The 23,442-nt window shown below is 47.6% G+C and overlaps 1 protein-coding gene across 2 annotated transcripts in view; it reads left to right on the forward strand.

The window, feature by feature from the left end:
• Nucleotides 1-23,442, forward strand: part of STEAP3 (STEAP3 metalloreductase) — a 46,193-nt gene that overhangs the window by 15,821 nt on the left and 6,930 nt on the right. For both annotated transcript variants that reach the window (XM_036236944.1, XM_036236945.1), the window contains exons 2-4: nt 10,972-11,471; nt 13,106-13,633; nt 19,979-20,143. In XM_036236944.1, the coding sequence (XP_036092837.1) occupies nt 10,972-11,471; nt 13,106-13,633; nt 19,979-20,143 (1,193 nt within the window). The remainder of the gene's footprint in view (nt 1-10,971; nt 11,472-13,105; nt 13,634-19,978; nt 20,144-23,442) is intronic.

Raw genomic sequence — 23,442 nt, forward strand, 5'->3', positions numbered from 1 at the left:
TCAGGCCATCTGAATTCTTGGTCATCCAGGAAACTTGGTATTTCTCTTTGGGGTGTTAGGGGATCCTGGGTCCCCAGGAAATGTATGGTCTCCCAAGTACCACTTCTCTTCTCTCTCAGCCTACAGTGAGCTTAGTGATCCATGCACGGGAAGGGAGGGTCTGTGGGGGTACCCCCATGGAGTTTGTTTCATTGGTCCAGCGAACAAGGCTGCCGTGGCCCTGACAGCCTTCTCTTCACCAGAAAGACCCAGCTCTTACCCTCAAGACCTAGAGAAGCATAGGGAGAGAGCACCAATGCTGGGGTGCTGGTGGTCAGGGTGGGCTTTAGGAGGAGGTGCACTGGGAGGGGCCTGAGAGTAAGAATCCAGGAAAGTAGTAGAATCTGGAGTGGTTCTTACATGCAAGTGATACGTTAATTCATTCCCTCCTCATACAGACCTTTATCGAACATCTGCTGCAGTGGTTTTCAAAGTGAGGTCACAAGACCAGCAGCATCAGATTCTGGAGGGTGGAGCCCAACAGCACATTTAACAAGCCCTCCAGATGGCTCCACTGCTGCTCAAGTTTGATGGGCTTAAGTACTGGGGTTGCAGAAGTGAGTTCGACTTAGTTCTTGCCCTGGAGAAGCTTGGAGTCCAGGGAGAAGACAGGGAAGAGAGAAATAGTGTCAGTGGGAAAGGGGCTGGCTGCTGTTGGGTGTGGAAGCTGAGAGGCAGCTGGTATGGGTTTGATCCAGGAGCTGGGGACCCTGCTGGTGAAAGGTGGCCTTGCCACCCTAATGACATGGGGACTGTACTTGGAAAGGGACTAGCAGCCCCTTGAAGGCTCAGGCAGCCAATGGCCCAATCACAAACCAGCCCGGTGCTTTACCCCTGCTCTACCCCCTACCTGCTCCACTGCCTCGCTCTTCCCACTCCTAAATCCCAATTGTCTTGGTGGGAATGTGTGCATACCTCCAGGCCATTGTCTCAGAGCATATACCGTGTAATTCACTCTCTTAAACTATACAATCCAGTGGTTTTTATATATTCACAAAGTTGTGCAGCCATCACCACAATCAATTTTAGAACATTTTCATCACTCTCCATTTCCCCCAAACTCCCCCATTCCCTGGAATCTACTTTTTGTCTCTATGGATTTGCCTATTCTGGACATTTCATATAAATGGATTCATACAATAAGCGGCCTTTTGTGACTGGCTCTTTTTCACTTAACATAATGTTTTCAAGGTTCATCTATGTTGCAACATGTATAAGCACTTCATTTCTTTTTATTGCTGAATATTAATCCATTGTATGGAAACACCACATTTTGTTTTATTTGCTCACGAGCTGATGGACATTGGGTTGTTTCTACTTTCACGTATTATGAACAATGCTGCTAGGAATATTGACGTACACATTTTTGTGTAGGTATATGTTTTTCTTTCTTTTGGGTAAACACCTGGGAGTGGAATCGCTGGGTCACGTAGAAACTGTTTAACCCTTTGAGACATCCAGACTCCTTTCCACAGTGGCTGCACCATTTCATGTTTCCACTAGCAATGGATGAGGTTACCAATTTCTCTACATCCTCACTAACACTCGTTATTATCTGTCTTTTTGATTATAGCATCCTAGTGGGTATAAACTGGTCTCTCATGGTTTTAATTTGCATTTCCCTAGGGGCTAATGTTGAGCATCTCTTCGCATGCTTATTGGCAATGCGTATGTCTTTGGAGAAATGCCTATTCAAGTCCTTTGCCCATTTTTATATAGGCTATTTGTCTTTTTAAATATTGAATTGTAAGAGTTCTTTATATATTTAGAAAAGAGTCCATTATCAGGAACACAATCTGCCAGGTTTTTCTCCCATTCTGTGGATTGTATCTTCCCTTTCTCACTTTCTCCATGGCATGTTGTCTGTATGTCTTTTCCACAGAAAATTAGCAGCACCTGGGAGGGGGGATTTTTAAGAGGCAGGTAGACAGACAGATGTGAAAGATGTCCTGACAAGGGAGGCTGTAACTTATAAATGAGGTCTATTAAAAACAGCAGAAGAAACCCAAGAGCATCCCCCTCTTGCAGCTTGGGGTGATCCCTGGGTTCTGGGTGAGGATCTGACTGCCTTCTCTTCAAATATATACTGCATTTTGGAAGGATTTCTGTCCCCAAAGGATAGAGTAAGTTTTGAAGCTGTTCGTTCCAGGGATGTGTGCCTTCAGTCAAAATATGTGTGGAGCCCTACAGTGTGCCAAGGTGGTACTGGGTGCCACAGGGGACAGCCATGGAACAGAACATGGTGACCTCTGCTCTCCCAAAGCTAGCAAGAGAGTGGGGAAGGCAGACGAGTGCGGGAGCCACCAGACAAGGACTTCCAGAGAAGTCCCCAACCACAGAGCAGTGCCCCTGTGTATACAGTCCTCAACTACCTTGTGCCTACTGAGGGCAGCTGGACAGGTATTGGCACTCTCATTTTACAGATGAGAAAACTGAGACTAGAGAGAGGACAGGATTGGTGGTGTCTCCAGGTGAGGAAATTATCAGGATGGAACCCAGAGTTTCAGCCTCTCAGATTTGTCCTCCTTCCAATCCCCAGACTTTTCAGGCTTAAAAATAGAGTTCCGTACAAAGATTTGTGTCTTCATGACTTGCTAAGTCTCTGGTACAGGGGCGTGAGTGCCAGTGGGTCCCTGCACACTGCAGTTTCCTGACCCCAGGCCGCTCTTTCTGGAATGCTTTTTCTAGGTTCACTCACATCCCTCAAGGCTCAGCTCAGGCCCATACCCTGTAGGAAGCTTCTCGGCTCCCCCTGTCTGAATTCAGTGCCTTTTTCTCAGGAGACCTTGTTCAATTTCATCTTATGTCTGGCTCTCCCTTTGGGTGTAGGTCTCTGGGAGGGGACTCCCCAGAGACTAAGAAAACTTAGAGCTTCTATTTGTATTTAGACTTTAACCTTTACATTTATATTTATTTACATATGATTTATTCTGTATGTAAGATAGTACATAAATTATAACATTTTAAATATATTTAGCTTATAAATAAATACAGCAGAAATAGGGATGTGTCCTCCCCACCCCCAAATTTAATTTAATGGACCTGATAAAATTTTTAAATAAAGTTCAAAGATAACTGTGGGTCGGGTGAGGACAAGAACTGTGCCATATTTCTCTAAGTCCCTGAGGCCAGCTTAGGCCAGAAATGTTAGCTCAGCCTCTGCCTGAGAGAGGGTAGAAGGCAACCCAGTTGGCCTCCAGGCCACCACCCCTCCTCCACCCAGCTGCAGGGTGCCACAGCCAGCCATCCTCTGCCTCCACCCACATCTGACCCTGTGGTGACCCCTTTGTGGCCATGGTCTGCCGCAGCCATTTGAGTCTGAAGGGCTGTCTGCTGCCTATGCAGAAGAGGCTATAGGGTTGTCCATGTCATGACTTCCTACCATTGGTGGCCTGCCTGAGAGCAAGAAAGAGCTGGCGGGCAGGCCCATGGGCAGGTGTGGCTCCCGGCCACAAACGGCTTATGTATGGCTCTGCTAAGAAGTGGGAGGGGGCAGAGACCCAGAGGGGCTGGGACCTGTGGTTTGTGCCCACTCCTGCATGCCCTGAGTCTCAGGGTGTTTTGCCAGAAGTTTGGGAGAGGGAGGTGGGCAGGTCTGTGTGCAGGATGCAAGCCACAGCCCACCCAGCTGCAATTTGATCCCCTCCTCCCTCCCTCCCCCAGATCTGTAAATAGAACAACAGGGGAGCCAGGGCCCAGCCAGGATTATTCTCTTACCTTCAGCCACACAGACCTGCAACAGGGGCTCTGCTGGACTTCTGAGGCCTCCGGGACTCCTACCACCTGTCCTGCCCTTGCCGACCTTCACACCAGCAGCAGGCCTTGTGCTGGGCACTGGGAAGGCAGAAGAATTTTGACACTTGACCACTGCCCGTGAAGCACCTCAGAAAAGAGTACACATGCACACATGCACACATGCACACTCATATACACACTGGTTAGAAAAGGTGGCTCTGAGCCCTTGCACATTATTAATTCATTTCATCCTCACAACGACCATTAGAGAAAGGTACAATTAGTGTCCCCATTTTAAAGGTGAGGGGTCTAAGGCTCAAAGGCACCCAGTTAGTAAGCGATGGGCATGGCAATGATCGGCGCAGGCCACAGTGGCTGTCCCTGCATCAGCGCTGCAGAGGAAGCTGCCCCTGTGGGGCGGAGGCCTCACCAGGAGACGTTACGACCTGGCAGATTCTTGTCCCAAGGACTGAATTTTGGTGGCAAGAGCACTTTAGAGGTGCTTTATGTTTCATTTCTATCCATACTGCAGCTGAAAACAGGGCCCCTTAGGACTTTTTATAGATTCCCCAGGCTGCTGGGCTGGGTGGGCCTCTGAGAGGCTCAGTGACTCTCCTGTGTCCCAGGGCCACTTCAGGGAAAAGCTGGGACTAGTCCCAGCTCCCCCCAGCCCCTGTCCAGGGTTTCCTCCTGTGAAGTCCCTGAAAGGAAGCAAATACTAAGTCAGGTTCTGAGTAATGAGCCTCAAGAGCCAGTCACCTTGCACTGCTGAGTCCGGGGTTAAATGCAGACAGCATTCAGTCTGGGTCTTGCTGCCTTATTTTCTTTTGGTTGGTTCAGTTTGGTTTTGAGGCTGTAAACCATTTGGGATTCTTCGAGGACCTGCAGATGGCATACATATCATGAAGCCTTCCCTGGCTCATTCCAGAAGTGATGTCTGCCTCCTGGGCAAGAGCCCCAGTGTGCCTGGGCTCCATCCCTTGCTGCCCTGTGTCCAGTCCTGGATGGGTGCATCTTATCTAATGCGCTCACTACCCCCTACACAGACTCCATTGTTAACCAGATTGGAAAGCAGCTGAGGTGGGGAACACGTCTTACTCACCATTATACTCTTAAGAGTGTTCAGCACATGATAGTTACTCAGGAGATGGAAGGGAGAGTGGAAAGGCTTCTGTCCAGAAGGGACCTTCTTGGGCTCCTCCAAATTTGCTAGCAAACATAGAGAAGATGGTCTGAAGGCCTCAGTGTGTTTTCCTTTCCATGAGGGCAAAGCTTACCCCAGGGCTGATGTCTCCAGGTGGCTGAGGCGCAGGTGTATCTATCCCAGCCTTGAGTGACCACAGGGAACACCAGAGTCCCTTAGGATCAGCTTTTACATTCACCTTGACCCAATCTCTGATGCTGGCCCAGGATTCGGAGGCCCCCTGCAAAGCCCCTGTCATGCTGTGCCCCTCTTCCCCATGGCTGAAGAGGTGCTGACAGGACAGGGCCTTTGCGTCCTTCCTTTGCCTGTCACCGCTGCTGGTACAGTGCTGGCAACCAGTATTTGCTTCATAATTACTGACCGACATTACTGAATGTTTACTGTGTGCTGAGCAAGCACCGTTCTAAGTGCTTTACATGTATTAACTTATTTATTCCCACAACTTCCTCATAAGGAAGGTACTATGATTGTCTCCTTTTATACCTGGGGAAACTGAGGTACTGGCAAGCCCAAGGTCATACAGCCAGCAGGTGGCAGAGTCAGAATTAGAACCCGGGCAGTGAGGCTCTAGAGCCTGGCTCTTGGCCTAGGCAACCTTAAGGTGGGAGCCTAGGGCTGGCCTCCCCCTTCACACTTGTGGACCATAGCTCCCAGCCAGCGCACTGGAGAAAGTCAGGATGCCCCTCTGCGTCTGCCAGGGCAGCTCATTACCACTCAGAAAAACATCCCAGAACCAGGCAGAAAACACCCTCTCCCATTTTGCAGGGATGGGCTGTCCCGTTCAATGCCCAAAGTCGAGTCTGGCTTGAGCAGGGTGGGGGTCCAGGCTGGTACATACATGCATGTCTGTGTGAGCATGGTCCCTTCATCTGTGAGTCCCCACAAAAATAAACCTGAAGAGGCTTAGCTCAGCCGGTCCCTGATATGCTGTGAGAGAGGCAGGGCAATGCTTCGAACCCACTTTAAAGGTGTGAGAGGCTGAGGGAGTCACCCTGACATGGCAGAGGCTAGATGGCAGGATGGCATCATGTGTCCCCAGATTCTCCGAATGTGTGGTCAGTGCATCCCCTTCCATGCTGACCTCCTCTTCTCAGCCAGTGTGGCCCTAGCTCTGCCACTCACTGGAGTATCTCTGGATAGGTCATTGTCCTCTTTCTGGGCAATAAGCCTCTTGATAAAGCTCAGACTTCAGTGGCCAACAGACCTGTATCCTGCTCCTCCTTCCCCTGCTTACCTTCTGTGCCATCTGGAGCAAGTTCCTCAGCCTCTCTGAGCCTCGGTTTACTCCTCTTTGAGTTGGGGATACTAATGGTACCTACTTCGTGGAGTTCTTGTGAGTCCTAGATGACCATCACTCATGGGAAGACGTTACAGCTGTGTCTGGCACATAGTGGGCATCTCATAAATAGCTGCTGCTGCTGCTGCTGCTGCTGCTGCCCTGTAAAGTGTCCATGTCACAGTTTTCAAAGCTATTTAAAGATGTATTGTCTTTCATCGCCCACCAGAGACTGATTTCCATTCACAAAGGTGGAATGCCCAGAGAGGCACAGGGACTTGTCTGAGGACACACAGTTGGTCCATGGCAGAGCCATGCCTCAGCCTCCTGGTCCCCTTGCTCCCCCTTGCATTAGACCCTGTAATCCTCCCTCCCCTACTTCTGGTGTTGAGTGGGTCCCAGGAGACTGCCGTGGAAAGCAGAAAGATGCAGACCCCCGTGCAGGGTGTTAAAAGCCAGGTTCTTAATCCTATGCTGAGGACCCCTGTGGACCCACAGGCTGAAGAAGCCCCTGGACTTCTGCTCAGAATCATGCTCTTACATTCATACAATAAAATAACATAGGGTTAAAAAGAAAACCAATTATACCTGAAACGTAGTTTCTAAAATGTTTTTTTTGTTTGTTTTAAAAAAAAGATGTGCTGTGGTAATATGCATGCTTCTTTATTACTGCATTAAATAGCAAGATCTAGTGGCAGGTCTAATATCTACTATGTTTTTATTCCCTTCCCCCCATCTTTAATGAGATATGATTGACCAATAAAAATTGCACATGTAAGGTGTACAATGTGATGATTTTATGTGCATATGCATTATGAAATGATTACCACAATCAAACTAATGAGCATATCCATAATGTCATATAGTTAACATTTTGTGTGTTTGGAACAGTGGAGAGCTACTCTCTTAGCAAATTTCAAGTATGTAGTACAGTGTTATTAACTATAATCACTATACTATATATTAGAACTCTAGAACTTATTCATCTAAGAAGTGGAAGTTTGTACCCTTTGACTAACATCTCCCCATTTCCCCCACCCCTTAGTCCCTGGTGACCATGCTTCTATGAGATTGACTATTTTAGATTTCACATTTAAGTGAGATCATGCAATACCTGTCTTTGTCTTTCTTATTTCATGTAGCATAATGTCCCCCAGGATTTCCTTCTTCTTCTTCTTCTTCTTTTTTTTTTTTTGTGCTTTAAAACATTTTTATCTCAGTTAAATTAAAATAATGAGAATATAGTATAAAACAGTGACAGCAATAGATGATAGCAATAAATAAATATACATTTCATAATAATTATTTCCAAGTTGCTTATGTTAATTGTTTAGATATCAGTTTTGTAACTAAATATCCTAAAGCATCATACAATATGGTACAACTTGGGTTAATACTTTAATGGATGTCCTGTGGTAGCTCTTGTGTGCAGATCCCACGCTCAGACATACTGGTGTGCAGTTTGGGTGTTTTTTGTTCAGTTTTAGATGTTCAGCTTATTGTTTTTCCAAGGGGAGAGATCTGAGGCATCTCTCACTTGGCATGTTTCTCCAAACTCCTTTTCAAAGACTGCATAATGTTCTGCTGTATAGACGTACCACATTTTCTTTTATCTATTCATTCATCAATAGATACTTGGGTTGTTCTTAGTTCTTGACCATTGCTAATAATGCTGCAATGAACATAGGATGAAGAATGATCTTCAAAATAAGTGATTTTGGATAAATACCAGAAGAGGAATTGCTGAATCATATGGTAGTTCTATTTTTAATTTCTCAAGGAGCCTCCATACTGTTTTCCATAGTGGATACACCAATTTACATTTCCATCAATAGTGAACAGGGGTTCCCTTTTTCCACATCCTTGCCAACACTTAATTTGACTCTTTGATAATAGTCATTCTAACTAGGGTGAGATGTTATCTCGCAGTGGTTTTGATTTATATTTACCTAATGATTAGTGATGTTGAGCATCTTTTCATGTACTTGTTAGCCATTTGTATGTGTTCTTTGAAAAAAAAAAGTCTTTGCAAAAATGTCCGTTAAGGTCCTTTGCCCATTTTCAAATTGTATTATTTGTCTTTTTTTACTATTGAGTTGTATGAGCTCCTATTTTTTGGATATTATCAGGTATATATACGTGGGTACATCACATATACCCTATCAGACATATGGTTTACAAATATTTTCTCCCATTCGGTAGGCTCCTTTTTCATTTTGTTGATTGTTTCCTTTGCTATGCAAAACCTTCTTAGGTTGATGTAATCCTACTCATTTATTTTTTAGCTGTTGCCTGTGTTTTCGGTGTCAAGTCCAAAAGATTATTGTCAAGACCAATGTCAAGGAGCTTTTCCCTACATCTTTATGTTTTCTTCTAGGACTTATACAATTCAAGTCTTACATTTAAGTCTTTAATTCATTTTGAGTTGATTTTCCTATATGGTATAAAAAAAGGTCCATTTTTTTCTTTTCTTTTCTTTTTTTTTGCATGAGAATATTGTTTTCCCTACACCATTTATTGAAGAGACCATCCTTTCCCCCTTTGTGTATTCTTGGCACCTTTGTCAAAGATTAGTTGACCTTATATGTGGGTTGTTATTTCTGGGCTCTCTATTTTGTTCTATTAGTCTATGTGTCTGTACACCGGTAACATTTTATTCTGTTTACCATAGCTTTGTAAAATAGTTTAAAATCAGGAAGTGCTGACTCTAGCTTTGTTCTTGCTCAAGATTGCTTTAGCTATTTGGGGTCTTTTGTAGTTCCATACAAATTTTAGGATTATTTTACCTATGATCTTAAATGAAAAATGCCATTGAAATTTTAATAGTGATCGTTTTGAGCTCACTCTGGCTGTCAGTGGAGAATAGACAAAAGGTGGTCAAAAGGCAGATGCTGGGAGACCAGTTAGGGGGCTGTGCAGGAACCTGGCTGAGAGGTGAAGGAGGTTTAGAGTGGGGAGGGAGCAGCAGAGGAGCGAGATGGTATTAAAGCCAGAGTACACAGAGTTGCTGAAGGACTTGGGGGTGGTCAAGGGTGACTCTGAGTTTTTGTCTGAGCACCTAGAGAATGGAGTTACTTACCATCAACTGAGGTGGGGAAGGCTGCAGGAGCAAGATTTTGGGGGACGAGGGAGTAATTATTCATTTAGGAAACCCATATGGTGCTCTTTTGCTAGCAGGATCCCTGGGAAATGGTGGTGGGGGGGGAGCCTTTAGGCTCTTTAGTCATAATAATTTCAAGGGAAAAGAATTTGCATTGAATCAAATTAATTCCAGATTGGACCCATTGCCATTCCTGTCACTGGCAACCTCTCCATCAGAAATCTTGTTCTTCTGGGCACTTTCATGTGTTTCCTGTCCTCTCCAAAAGGTTAAAAATGCCACCACATAAAGTTTAAAGAAAAAGAAACACTTAAATAAATATTAGTAAAGAAAGAAATTCCCGTTATCAAATACTTAAAATTAATGGGAGTTACATATTATATGTTTATGCTTGTTTATTTTTAATGTTATATACAATATTGTGTGTGCATGTGTATCTTTTAGGACCATTTTGTCTGACGTATATAGTTCAAGTCCAATGTTTCCATATTAATTTTCTGTCTGGATGATCTATTCATTGTTGAAAGTGGAGTGTTGACATCCCCCACTGTCGTTGTATTACTGTCCATTTCTCCCTTTAGATATGCTAATATTTGTGTTATGTATTTAAGTGCTCCTATCTATCATGATTTTAAATTAGTGATGAGTTTGAACAGTACTTGGAGAACTCTTTCATAATTAAATTTGTGATATGACATTGGTAGGTGTGGGTGACAAATTCACAGGTACTGCTAATACAAATGTGATTTGTTGCTTACATTCATGCATAAAGGAAATAGCACATTTTAGTTAGAATTTAGTGACAATTAAAATATCATTTTTCCCAACCCAATAACTTTACTGTAAATTGCTGGCCTGAGTCCGGGGTTTCCTCCCTGTCCTTTTATACCTCAGGCTCAGTAAAGGAGATCTCAGGGGACTCATTCAACCTCAGGGTCCCATTCAATGTCATGACCTACCCCAATCCTACTACCCTCAGAGAGTGGGATTTCAGTATTTACTCATTCATTCAGCAAATATTAAACATCAGCTCTTTGCCGGGCTCTGTGATAAATGGTGAGATCCAAAGTCAAATAAGGTGATATTCTCTTCCTTCAAGTTGCTCAACATCTTCTTAAGGAAGAGCATCAGAGGTACTGTTGCAAAATGCAAAATGTAAACAAGCAGAGGAAAACGCCTGCCCTTCCTGGTAATCAAAGATAATGCCCAGGGATGATGAGGTTGGAGTTAAACAGTCATTACTGGCTAGTAACACTGCCTACCACATAATCTTTTTGAAAATAAGTATGGCATTGCTTAGCATTGATTATAGAAATTCCATACCCTTCTGTCTGAGCACTCTTACTCTTGTGAATTTGTCCTGAAGAAGTAATCTAGCAGGAAAGACAGGATGGATGGCAGAGGTCCTTCCCCCTGCTCTTCCTGAATCTGTGCCCTCCTTGGGAAAGGGCTGGGCCTCATTCAGCTTTTCTCCCTATGACGGCACTAATTAGCAGTCTCGAAGGGCTGTTGGGTGAATGTCTGACCACCATGAAGTTACAATGAACAAGAAACAGAGGTAGTAGGAAGGGAAATCCAGGGGCCCTCCCCTGACCAGGTTTCTGTTTTCTCTTCCAGTCACCAAACTGTCAGGAGAGATGGATAAACCACTGATCAGCCGCCGCCTGGTGGACAGTGACAGCAGCCTTGCAGAGGTTCCCAGCGAGGCTCCCAAAGTGGGCATCTTGGGCAGTGGAGACTTCGCCCGCTCTCTGGCCACACGCCTGGTGGGCTCCGGCCTCAGCGTGGTGGTTGGAAGCCGCCACCCCAAACGCATGGTCGGGCTGTTCCCCTCTGCAGCAAAAGTGACTTTCCAGGCGGAGGCAGTAGGCTCCCCTGAGGTCATTTTTGTGGCCGTATTCCGGGAGCATTACTCCTCGCTGTGCAGTCTCAGCGACCAGCTAGCTGGCAAGATCCTGGTGGACGTGAGCAATCCCACAGAGCAGGAGCACCTTCAGCACCGTGAGTCCAATGCTGAGTACCTGGCTTCCCTCTTCCCCACCTGCGCAGTGGTCAAGGCCTTCAATGTCATCTCTGCCTGGACCCTGCAGGCTGGCCCGAGGGATGGGAACAGGCAGGTAGGTGCTGGGGAATAACAACCATCATAACCATAGCTATAAATGGCTGACTTTCCTTGAGGACCCGCAAGGTGACAGGCTCTTGATGTTCATTGTCTCAGCTCATCTCATATCACTGCCAAGTTGCATTATACAGAGGTGGAAGCTGAGCCTCAGAGATGTGGATGAACTTATACTCAGTCCCACAGCTGGCGAGCTGGGATTTGAACGCAGTTCTCATAAATCTGAAATCTGTATTTTTTCTTCTATGGTAACTTGAATACCTAGGGGGCAAAGAGGAAATGGTTGATGGCTTTCATTTTCATATTTAGAGTCACTTTTAGAATTGGACTCAGGAGAAAAGTAACACATTTATGTGCCAAGTCCAGAGGAAGCATGTATGTCTCAAAATTTATGTCATTTATTCGAAAGTCTTCTAAGAACTGAATGGATTTCTCAGAATAGTCAACAGCAGATTTTTTGGGAAATGAAAAATGGTTGCAAAAAAATGGCCAGAGCTGCATACAGTTCTTGGCAAGAGAAGCTCTCTCAAAACAAGGTGGTTTTTAATGCCAAGAGGCCAAGCATTTTCCTGGAGGAAGAAGCCAGGCTCCACAAGTGTGTAACAACTTCTGCCAGTGAGTCCAACCCAGATTCTCCCTCTGCACAGCTCCGTGCCAGGCTGGGAGAGAGCACATGGGTGCCTAGCCAGTGCTGTCTGTAGGGACTCCCACATGTGAACAGGCTAGGAACAGTGGGTGAGAGTAGGTGGCAGGGACTAGAGAGAACAGAGCTAGTGGCTGGCTGGGAAAGATGTTGAAGTTGACCTTGGCCTTGGCTCACCTCATGCTGTTAAGCACAGGGAGCAGCAGGGCATTCCAGGCTGAGGGGCAACACTCAAAGACACAGACCTCAGTTTCTTCACCTGAAAAATGGGGACAATAGTGCCTACCTAAAGGTTTGTGGCAAGGCTGAGGGACTGCAAAGTGAAGAGCCCAGTACACAGTACGTGCTGAGTCAATGTTGGTAGACCCAACTGACCATAGCAGGGTCAGTAAGGCCCACAGAGTGTTTGGGGACTTGAGGATGTCAGTGTGCCTACATGAGAGCTCATGGTGGGGACTGGTGGGCTATGAGGCAGGGCTGGCTTGTGGAAGACCTTATGTGTTGGTTGAGGGCCATAGCGGGCCATAAGGGACCAAGGGACATGATCTAAGGGAACACTTCTGAACTAAGGGGTAGAGCTGCACCTTTCTGGGCCATATGCAAAGCCCTATTGCTGAGAGAGCCACAGGGCAGACCACTATCCTCAAATCACCTATTCCAAGGGTCCATAGGGGCTACCTAGGTGGGCATTTGCTTGTGGAGGCTGGTGGTAATGAACAAGGCAAAACGCTCCCTGCCAGATGAGCACTGGGCACTCTCCCTGAGTAGTGGGCATCGCTTAGCTAGCCGGGAGGCCACACAGAGCCACGGAAAGATTTCTGGTGTGAGAGTCAGAGCCACCTCTGGTACCAGCTGTATTCTTAACTGCCAACTCCCTGGGCCTTGGTTTTCTCACCTGCTCAGTGAGGAGTCTGGCCCTGACGCTCTCTGAGGCCCTGCTCATTCACGTGGCCTGCGGATCTGTCTGAGTCCCCTCCTTCCTCCCACAGGTGCCCATCTGCAGTGACCTGCCAGAAGCTAAGCGCACCGTCTCAGAGCTGGCACATGCCATGGGCTTCACGCCTGTGGACATGGGGTCCCTGGCCTCGGCCCGGGAGATAGAAGCTATGCCTCTGCGCCTGCTCCCGGGCTGGAAGGTGCCCACCATTCTGGCCCTGGGGCTCTTTATCTTCTTCTACACCTACAACTTCATCCGGGATGTGCTGCAGCCCTACGTGCAAGAGAACAGGAATGAGTTCTACAAGCTCCCCTTGTCTGTGGTCAACACGACGCTGCCGTGCGTGGCCTACGTGCTGCTGTCACTAGTCTACCTGCCTGGTGTGCTTGCGGCCGCCCTGCAGCTGTGGCGTGGCACCAAGTACCGCCGCTTCCCCGACTGGCTGGACCACTGGCTGCAGCACCGCAAGCAGATCGGCCTGCTCAGCTTCTTCTGCGCCGCCCTGCATGCGGTCTACAGCGTCTGCCTGCCGGTGCGCATCTCCTACCGCTACAACCTGGTCAACCTCGCCGTCAAGCAGGTACAGCCCACGCCAGTCACCCGGCTTCCAGGACGAGCCATGCCATGGGTGCAGCCCGCCAGTCACGGTGTCGTATGTGTCACTAGTTGTGGATTCTGCCCCAAATGAGCAGTGCCCACGTCCTGCTGTCCAAGATTTGGAGTATCAGTGAACAAAACATGACAGTCCCTATGCTCGTGGGCACAGCCCTGGCGGGCGAGCCTTAACCAAATAGAGCAGTTAGTTATAGAGGGTTTTTAGAAGATTATGAGTACTAAGGTGAGAAATCAAGCAGGGGAAAGGGGTGGGGTACAGTTTTAAAGGGTAGTTGTGGGGAGGGGCGCTTGCTGAGAGGTGATCTGTGAGCAAAGGCAGGAAGGAGTCTAAAGTGAGCCCGTGGCTAGTGGGAAAAAAGCAAAAGCAGAGGTCCTCGGGTGGAGCCAAGGGCACTGATGTCTGGCACAAGTGAGGAACAGCCAGGAGGCCCTTGTGGCTAGAGCAAAGCAAGGGGGTGGTAGGTGAGGCCTGACAGGGCGAAGCCAGACCAGGGAAGCCTTGAAGGCTGAAGACGAGCTTTGGCCTTAGACATGGTAAAATAGGGAGGCAGTGAAGGCTCTTGAGTAGAGGAGGGATGGTCCATCATCTGATATTTCAACTGGCTCGCTCTGACTGCTGGTGGAGAATAGACATTAGGGGGTCAAAAGCAGATGCTGGGAGACCAGTAAGGGGGCTGTGCAGGAACCTGGCTGAGAGGTGAAGGAGGTTTAGAGTGGGGAGGGAGCAGCAGAGGAGTGAGATGGTATTAAAGCCAGAGTACACAGAGTTGCTGAAGGACTTGAGGGTGGTCAAGGGTGACTCTGAGTTTTTGTCTGAGCACTTAGAGAATGGAGTTGCCGTCAGCTGAGATGGGGAAGGCTGCAGGAGCAAGATTTTGGGGGACGAGGGAGTAATTATTCATTTAGGAAACCCAGCAGGATTCCTGGGAAATGGGCCTTTATGCCAAGCCAGGTAGCAGCACAGGCAGCATCAGCTGGTACCTGTACCCACAGAAACGGGCCCCGTGATGCTCGCTCCTGGTTTATAGGACCCGATTCTGAGTCCCAAGCTCAGGTCTGCAAGCAACACTGCCTTTCTTTAGTTTCCCCAACCTGCTTTATTCCACCTCCAGTCCCCACCTTCGAGCCTGGTATGTGGGTCCTGCCTACTCCAGGATACTAGTCATCCAAAAGAGTTTGTCCTAGGTGCCAGCGAGACATTTCTCATCTACCCCTCTTTTCAGCCCAGATGGACCCTACAGTTCCTGTTCCTGCTTGGGAGATACAGGGATCCTGATGGGGCCGGGTCCCCCTCCCCCATCCCCCAACCCCCCACCCAGATACACCCACCATGCAGACAGCCCCTCTGAAATCAGACTACCTCCCAGAGCAAGACCAGGAGGCAAGGTTGGGGTGCTGCCTGGGAACCACAGATCTCTGTCCCTACTCTCTCTCAAGTCCCCTTCTTCCTTGCTGGCAGCTTCTCAAATGCCCTCATCCTTCCCCACCCACGGACGCCTGGCATCATGTATCTGTGGCCTTTAGCTTTCATTAAAAAAAGGGGGAGAACCCCAGACTCAGGCAGAGAAGCAAGATGTTTGCTGGAAATTAGAGGAATTGAAAAAGTTAATAGTTATGAACCCTTAAAAAAAAAGCTTGCTATGTCCCAGCTACCATTCTAAGGGCTTTATAATCAGCAAGAATTCATTTGAAACTTATCCCTATAAGCCAGGTGCTGTGCTACCCTTATTTTACAGGTGAGAAGACTGAGCCATAGAGGTTAAGTAGCTTGGCCAAAGTCACACAGCCAGTAAGTGATAGGGCCAGGATTCAAATTCAGCCATTCTCCAGATCCATGCTCCTTTTTATATTGCTTTCTACAGAGGAAGCAAGTCCAGGTAAACAGTTGAGTAAATGATCCCAGAACTCAGATCACTCATTCATTCACTGAGTACCAATTCTACCAGGCCCTGGGGTCACAGAGGAGAATAAGACAGACAGCTGTAGGGAGGCGTAGGGAGGTATGACGGGCTGAAGGCCAAAACCCTGGGTTCTTATCCTCCAGCAACACTGATGGGAACAAAGACCTTGACCTTGACCTTGACCTCTTTTGTTCTCAGGGCCTTGATGTGTATGTAGATCCAGGTCTCTTCCAGTGTGAATTTTCTTGATACCCTTTGATATTTATTTCTAAAAAGAGCCAGCCTGCAAGGCGGGAGGCTCTGTGCGGTTCCTCAGGGACCGGCACAGTGTTGGTTGCCCAGGAGGTGGCAGAGCTGGGTGGTTTGTAGTTTAGGTGTGGGTGGGGAAGAAAGAAACGCCCCTCCCCCTAGAGTCCAAGGCAAACCCTGCTCCACACCACCACCCTCCTCCAGCCTTTGACTAAATTCTATGCCCTGATGAGGCTCTCTTTGAGAGTAAGTTAACCAAGTTTTGTGATGATGCAAATACCAGACACAGAGAGGTGCATGCCAGGTAGTTTCCTGGAGTTCCAAAGTCCTTTAGGGCTGTAGGCTCCCCCTTCCCGCTCCACCCTCCTCCCTCTAGTAGAGGTTGCCAGGTTATCATCACTCCCGCAGGACAGGATCACTTTCAGAGATAGTGAAGACCCGTCACACAAAAGGGCTTAACCTTGTTCTGCAGAATTCTGGAGGGCAGAGCGAGGGTGGATGTGGGCATGTCAGGGAGGGGGGATGGTTAGAGGAAGATGTAGTTAACACAGAGCAGAGCAGCCCAGAAGTCGTGAGTTGCCTAAACCTGGAGGTGTTCAAGCAGATACTGGATAGTCTGTGGGTCATCCATGTTCTCAGGCTCTGAGAATGTACATCAGAGGCTGTTATGCAGTCACCTGCTCATAGCAGGGCCTCCAGGAAGTCTGATGTGTGACTTTCCCAGCTGTCCCCTGGACTGCCCTCTCGGGGCCTCCTAACCTTTGGGGAAAGCAACCATGTTAGCAAAGGCACGGGAGACTTTCTGCAAGATTTCCTTCAAGACCCTGCGTCTGCAGATTTGGAGGCAGAGCTATATACCAGCTGTAGAGAAAATTTTTCTGACCACGTTTACCTATGGCATTATCAGAGATAATAACGAACATTTGTATAGCACTTTCTGATTTGCTAAATTTCTTGTTCTTACAAGAAAAGCATTTCAAGATCAAGATCAAAGAAAATGTTTAACCCACACACCGTTTTCTTCTCCCCCTTGTCCAAGATCTAGTCTGGGCTCTCAGAGAATTGTCTAACAGTCATGTTTGACCGTGTCGCTGCATGACACCCCAGTGCCCCGGGGAAATACCAGACCATTGGCAGTGCAGCAGCACTCTCTTCCCAGCCTCGTGTCCCGCTGCTCCTGTGACACATCACACTCTGGTCCCATATTATCCTCTGAACGGGCGAAGCTCATTCCTCCTGCCCTGGGCTCCCCACGCTGGGACACCTTGACAGCCTGACAAACTCCTATTTCTCCCTCAAGAAAACCCTACTTCTGTTAAGCTCTCTCAACCTATCTCCTTCATTCCCCATGCTCATCTCTGTAAAATGTATTTTGTCCACACTTCTGTGATTTTTCTTTTGCATCACTTTGTAATCACTCATTTGCATATCTACTGCCTGACTCAAGGGTTCTGTGACTGGAGCCTCTGCGGCTTGAGGCCCATGATTCCTATACAGATTCCCAGCACATGTTCCCCGAGTGGCTCGTTGTTAACTTGGCCACCACGGAGCCAATACCAGGCATCACGTAAAAGGAGTACGTGTAGAAATTGGGGCAAGGACTAGTCTAACTGTCCAGTTGCCATTAGGAACAACAGCTTCAGCCACTTACATTAGTCGCCTACAAATTGCCAGTCACATGCTACTCATTCCACAAACATCCTCTTCTTGGTCCTGGCAATAACACAGCAAGAGACAGTGGTGCTGTTAGCCAGGGAACAGTCCCATGACTGTCCCCAGGGCAGCGTTGGCATTGAAATCCAGACCTTGGAACTGCAAGGCCATTCTACCCTCCCTCACCACAGGCTGCCTCATCCATATCCTGCCCTCCCTTTCTCTGGGTCTGGCTGGTAGTAGGTACCACCCTCTTCCCACCCACCATCCACCCTTGGGAAATGGAGCAGGACTAATGCTGCAGGCCCCCTGTCCTCCTGGCCCTGGGTCCTTCAGCTTCTAACCTATAACCTACAGGGACAGGAAATCCCACATGAATGCCCTCGTTTCTTCCCTGTTGACAAACGCTCCTTGTCATTCTGAATGGCCACCTTGGCTAGCTTTAAACATGGGAGAATTGCTAGGAGAGTGGAGAGTTATGTATGTTCCAGGCAGCCATGTGTGACATTGGTCACTGGGGAGCCCTGCGTACAGCACTGGGGTTCAGGGTGGGTAAGAACCTCACAGGCTATTGAAGGCGGCTGGATCCAGAACCTCCTACAGGCTCCTCACCACCCATTATGCCCTCACCTCCTCTCTCCACCCCTCCCCAGCATCCCTGTGGAGTGGAAATGTTAGAGGAAAAAAACAAGACATTCTGCAAGCAAATGTGGTATGTGTGTAATCCAAACTCTGACTTGTGACATTAACTGCCTGATCTTACCGAAATGCAGAAAGCAGTGACTAATGAAGTATACTTGAAGAACAAATGACTTGCAGGGAGGAGGTGACGTAGTGAGCAGCAGCTGCTGACACTGTGAAGGTGTAAGACTTGTTTGGGCTCGGTTACACAGGAGCCCTCTCTGCCCTTTGCAGGGTGTCATCCACCACAGCCTTGTAGCTAATACTGACATTCGTTTGTACACTACCAGAGTCTTGGGATGGTAGACATGACCTCACCCAGCTCTCTCAGGCAGAGAAATGGAAGCCCAGAGTCACACACGACTCATGGTCAGGTTGAGACTCCGCGTCCCCAGTCTCCTGGTTCTTTTGAGGCTTGAAAACACCAAAGCGAGCCAGCCTGCCCTAAAATAGAACAGAGGCGATCATTTTTCTCCAATTGCAGGAAAAGTACCCAATGGACGGCATTTTCTCGGTTTCTTTAAACTTTCTCTCATAAGCTTTTCAAACATTTTTGCTCAGCCCACTAGATTCGTTTTTAATATTATATCTGCTAACCAGGCTTGGGGTTTTTTTTCCCTGAGGAAATACTTTCTCAAAAACCTGTATGCATCATTCTGTTTTGCAAAGCAGAGAGGCCTGCCTGCTAAAGCACTGTCACATTTCCTAATGGAAATACTCTTCCTTGTTTCACCGGTAGAATGAAAGCACCAGCGTTTCATGGCATTTCCCAGAGAACACCTTGACATCCAGGAACTCTGCTTCCTGGTGTAGTTGGGAAATGGTTCTAATGGAAGGATCTTGATAAAGTTCTTGTGTGTGCGCTGTACGTGTGAATGTCGGCTGGGCTGGGAGGAAATTCAGCTGCAAGGACACTCCAGAAATCTCTGGACCCAGGGGGATCCCTCTTAATGTGTCCTCAGAGCTCAGTGGGGGATTCCGGAGCTCTCTGAGGACAGGTATCCTTGCTCTCTGCAGCATGGTCCCAGCACACAGTAGGTGCTTTATAAGTGCCCACTAGTCTGCTTGCTGAGTGGATGTCAGTGTGTTGAGTGGCAGTGGTAAGCCAAAGCTGCGTGCTTCAGACAGGAATGGGGAGCTGGGTGGGAAGATGGAAGCTGGGAGCTTTGAGTCAGGAAATATTAACAGGTTTAGTGTCTGTGTATGTCTTCACGTGCCCTGAGTGCGAGGAAGTGACGGGGGCAACTGGGGGAATCAGGAGGGCAAAGGATCTGAGATAAAAAGCAGGCAAAAGAAGCATGAGCCCATCTGGCTGAAGGGAATCGGAGCTAAGAGAAATCCCCTCCCCTCCTTTTAGGGATTTGGGGACCAGAAAACTGAGTGATATATTCATGTTTGAAGGGTCTGTATGTCTTGTTGACTTCTTTGACTCTTACCTGGCTCATGTGACCATCTGGTTGATTGGCCCCAGGCATATCTGTGAAAGCTATGAGGAGGGAGCCCATGCCTTTGGAGGCAGGCTGCCTGGGTCCTGGTCCCACTTCTAACCATCTCTTAGCTGAATGAGACCACAGGGAAGGTACTTGATCTTTTTGCCTTGTTTCCTTGTTCTGTAAAATGGAGATAAGAGCAGCCTCTACCTCGTGGGGTGGTTGTGAGGATTAGATGATCACCTAAAGAGCTTAGTACGGAGTTAGGCAGATGTTATGTGCGATGGAAATGTTAGCCGTGTCTCTGTGTCTTGCATCCTAAGGTATTCACTCACCCGCAGCCTAGGGCACCAACCACTGCCACAATGTTCATGGTTTTTCTCCTCTGCACATCAGGTCTTGACCAACAAGAGTCACCTCTGGGTTGAAGAAAACGTCTGGCGAATGGAGATATATCTGTCCCTGGGAGTGCTGGCCCTGGGCGTGCTGTCCCTGCTGGCTGTCACCTCGCTGCCGTCCATTGCCAACTCGCTCAACTGGAGGGAGTTTAACTTTGTTCAGGTAAAGCAAGTCTGCCTCTGCTAATGAGCCCAGCTTGGCTCTGGCCTCGCCTCACGTGCAAGCGCCTTCCGCTTTGCAGACTGCCTTCAGTTTGATAATCTGTATCGCAGGACCACTTCCAAGCCCTGAGAGCCCATCCAAATCTCCTGATAAAGGGGCTACCTGGGATAAACTCATCTTCCTGACATCTGAGGAAGCCAGATATAAGCATGAGAAAATATTAGACAATAGAATGCTGAATCCTGAATTAAACAGTATCTATCAGTTCCTACAATTCTTGAGCTTCCCAAACAAAATCTCATGATATGCAGTCATTAAACAGCTTGCTGTCCTAGCCGGGATCCATGAGCTGGTAGGTGAGCCTGGTGCATCATCGAGCACCCTACTCTCATCCTGGTCCTGTTGGTCCCTTTAACCCGTTGATTCAGGCAGGGCAGACAGGAAGGAGGTGAGCATGGAGATCATCAGTTTATGGGGGATGAAACACAGCATTTCCCAAAGGACATCGTTGCTGTAAAAAAAAAATTCAGAGAAAAGGAGGTCTGTAGTCAAATGAACCTGAGTAAAGATTTGTTTCCCCCAAGAGAGTCATAATGCACATTGGCACATCAGAGATTCTAATAACATCTATAACAACAGACCTTGTTAACTAGGCTTATTTGAGCGTTAACATCCTCCACCCGCCTCTTTCAGGTAACAGCTATCTACAGGCCACAAAACATACTTTGAGAAGTGCTACTGGAGACATAAGGTTCTTTGCGCATTTATTCATTCAGTAGCTATTTATTGAGACTTACTGCACGCCAGGCATCGTGCTAGGCCTGGGATGCGATAGGGACAAGACAGGCATAGCCACATTTCAATTATAAGGACAACCAGGACAGGGACATTGTTTACATTTCTTTGGCATCTGCTACTGTTCCCCACACGGAGTATGTGGTCAGCTCCCCAGTGTTGGCGGATTAACTCATCCCTCCCATAGATGGGTGCTGACTAATGCTGGATTCTGCCACCACTGTTGTGTCAGGGCAGAGAACAGCTATCACATCCACCTCCACTGTCAACAAAAATCTGTTGCAACTCTTCTCTGAGCAGCAAGGACACAGCACAGGATTCAAAGAGGGATACTGATGGTACAATGCTCTTATGTAATCCAAATTAATTGTCCCTGATTGGGACGGCTTCCATACCCTAGAATAAAACCGAGCTGTGCTTGTGTGTGTGTGTATGTGTGTGTGTGTATGTGTGTGTGTGTGTGTGTGTGTGTGTGTGTGTGCGTGTGTCTGTTTCTGAATCTCACTGTCCCTGCTCATCTCAGAAGGTCTCTGGAGAAGTGCTCAGGGCCGACACATGCTGGGATTAGAGAGCGAAAAAAGAATTTTATGTATTGGCTGCTAATCCTCATGTGTCACACATCCAAATCTAGGATTTTCCTGTTCCTGCCTGGAGTATCCCAGGGTACATGGTTTATCCACAATTAAAACAGACTGCAGGTTGCTCCCCTCACCAAAAAGTTGCTCCCTTAAGCAGCCGCAGATTTCAAGCCGAGCTGCGGCTGCCTGGGAAAACCAGAGGATTTGGTTGTGTTAGTCAAGCTGACAGGGACCTCAGCGGCAGCCGGCAGCACCCTGCTTTACATATTGAAGAGTCGAAAGACAAACGTGAAAGTCCTCCTGCCACTGCAAGAGCAGGGGTTTTAGAAGGCTGAGAGATGAGGAGAAAGGCAGGGTTTTACTTGTGGAAATCAAATTTCCTCATTCTGTCCACAAAAACAAATGTTCCGTCTCCCCCAGGAGCACTGACGCAGAAGACCAGCTGTGAGTGCCCAGGAGCCCAGTCCTGGCTCTGCCCCTGTGGGTAGATCACATCCGCTTCCGGAGCCTCTTGTAAAATGGAGTTAGTGCCTTGCGAGGATGCTATGAGCCACTGGGAGAGATTATGTATGAAAGAAAGATAAAAGGCATTTTGCTATCATTTTTAGGGTATGTGGCCACATTTCCATTATCCCTGACTAAGCTCTACCATTTAGTCACTTCTGAGTTCCACAGGAGGCAGTGAGAGAGGGGCTAAGGGAGTCTGACCCTGGGTACGAGAATGGTTTGGATCAGTGTTTGCAAACTGTGGTTGACACTCATTGGTGGGTCATGAAATCATTTTAGTGGGTCACAGCCAGCTTTTTAAAACATGAAATAAGATAGAATGGCAAAGAAAACATCAGAGCGCTCTGTATGTTTTAAGAATAGATATTAATTCAGCTGTGTTAATTCAGTAGGGATATATACATATGTAGTATTCCCGGTTGTGTACTGGGCAATGATGTAAAATGTGATTCTTACTGTGAGCCGCCATCAAAAAAGTTTGAAGTCACAGAACTCTCTCAGAGAAATAGAGATACACAGGCCCATTCCCAACCCACGGAGTCAGATGCCGGGGGTTGGCCCAGCATGGCTCTGAAAGTCCGTTTTTGCCAGCTCCTCGAGTGACTCGGGTATACATGACGCAGTGTGGCAACTTCTGGGGGAGGGGACCGGGTTTGGAGCCAGCAGACATAGGTTTCAGTCCCAAGACCACCATTTTCCAGCCCTTCAGACAGATTTTTTTGCCTCTCAGAGCATCTGTGTCCTCACTTATATCTGTGTCCACCTCCTGTGGTCATCGGAAGGATCCGAGTTGAGGACATGTAAAATGTACAATACGTGTACCCAATAGTGTGGTTTCTGACCTAAGCTGAAGTCTTCTTCTGTAAAGTTAGCACTGCCAGTAAGGAGCAACCTGGATCCCATTTCTTTCCCCTACCACACAGGACTGCAGCAAGTCTTGGAAACTGTCTTTGGAGATGCATGGTTTGCAGTGGGTCTTGCCTGACCCCTGGGTCTTTAAAGATTTATTTAGCTAAGAGCTATAGAAACAGTGTGTCCGTTCCATAGAGGTGACTTGTACTTATGTTCATCCTTTTGTTCCTGAGGCTGTTTTCAAAGTTTTTCATTTGGGTTTTTGTTTATTTGGGCAGTGGTGTTATTATTTCGGTTAGGTTTTAGCTGAGGTAACTGCTCCTAATTAAGCCAATGAACATCATTAGATTGTGAAATACCCAGGTTGGTTGTACAGCTCATCTGGACAGAGACATTAGGGTTCAGTTCGTGGCACCTCGGTTCTGCCCCAAAGTAAGAGGAAATTCCTATGACCTTGCCCACTCAACCACTGGCCTGAAATAATGAGAGCTCTGACCCAGCCTCGTGAGCAATTATCCAAAGCCTCTTCATGCCACATTAATCGAGCATGAGGGACTTGGCTGCTTC

The sequence above is a fragment of the Rousettus aegyptiacus genome, unplaced genomic scaffold, assembly GCF_014176215.1.
Source record: "Rousettus aegyptiacus isolate mRouAeg1 unplaced genomic scaffold, mRouAeg1.p scaffold_m13_p_2, whole genome shotgun sequence".
NCBI classification, from domain to species: Eukaryota; Metazoa; Chordata; class Mammalia; order Chiroptera; family Pteropodidae; genus Rousettus; species Rousettus aegyptiacus.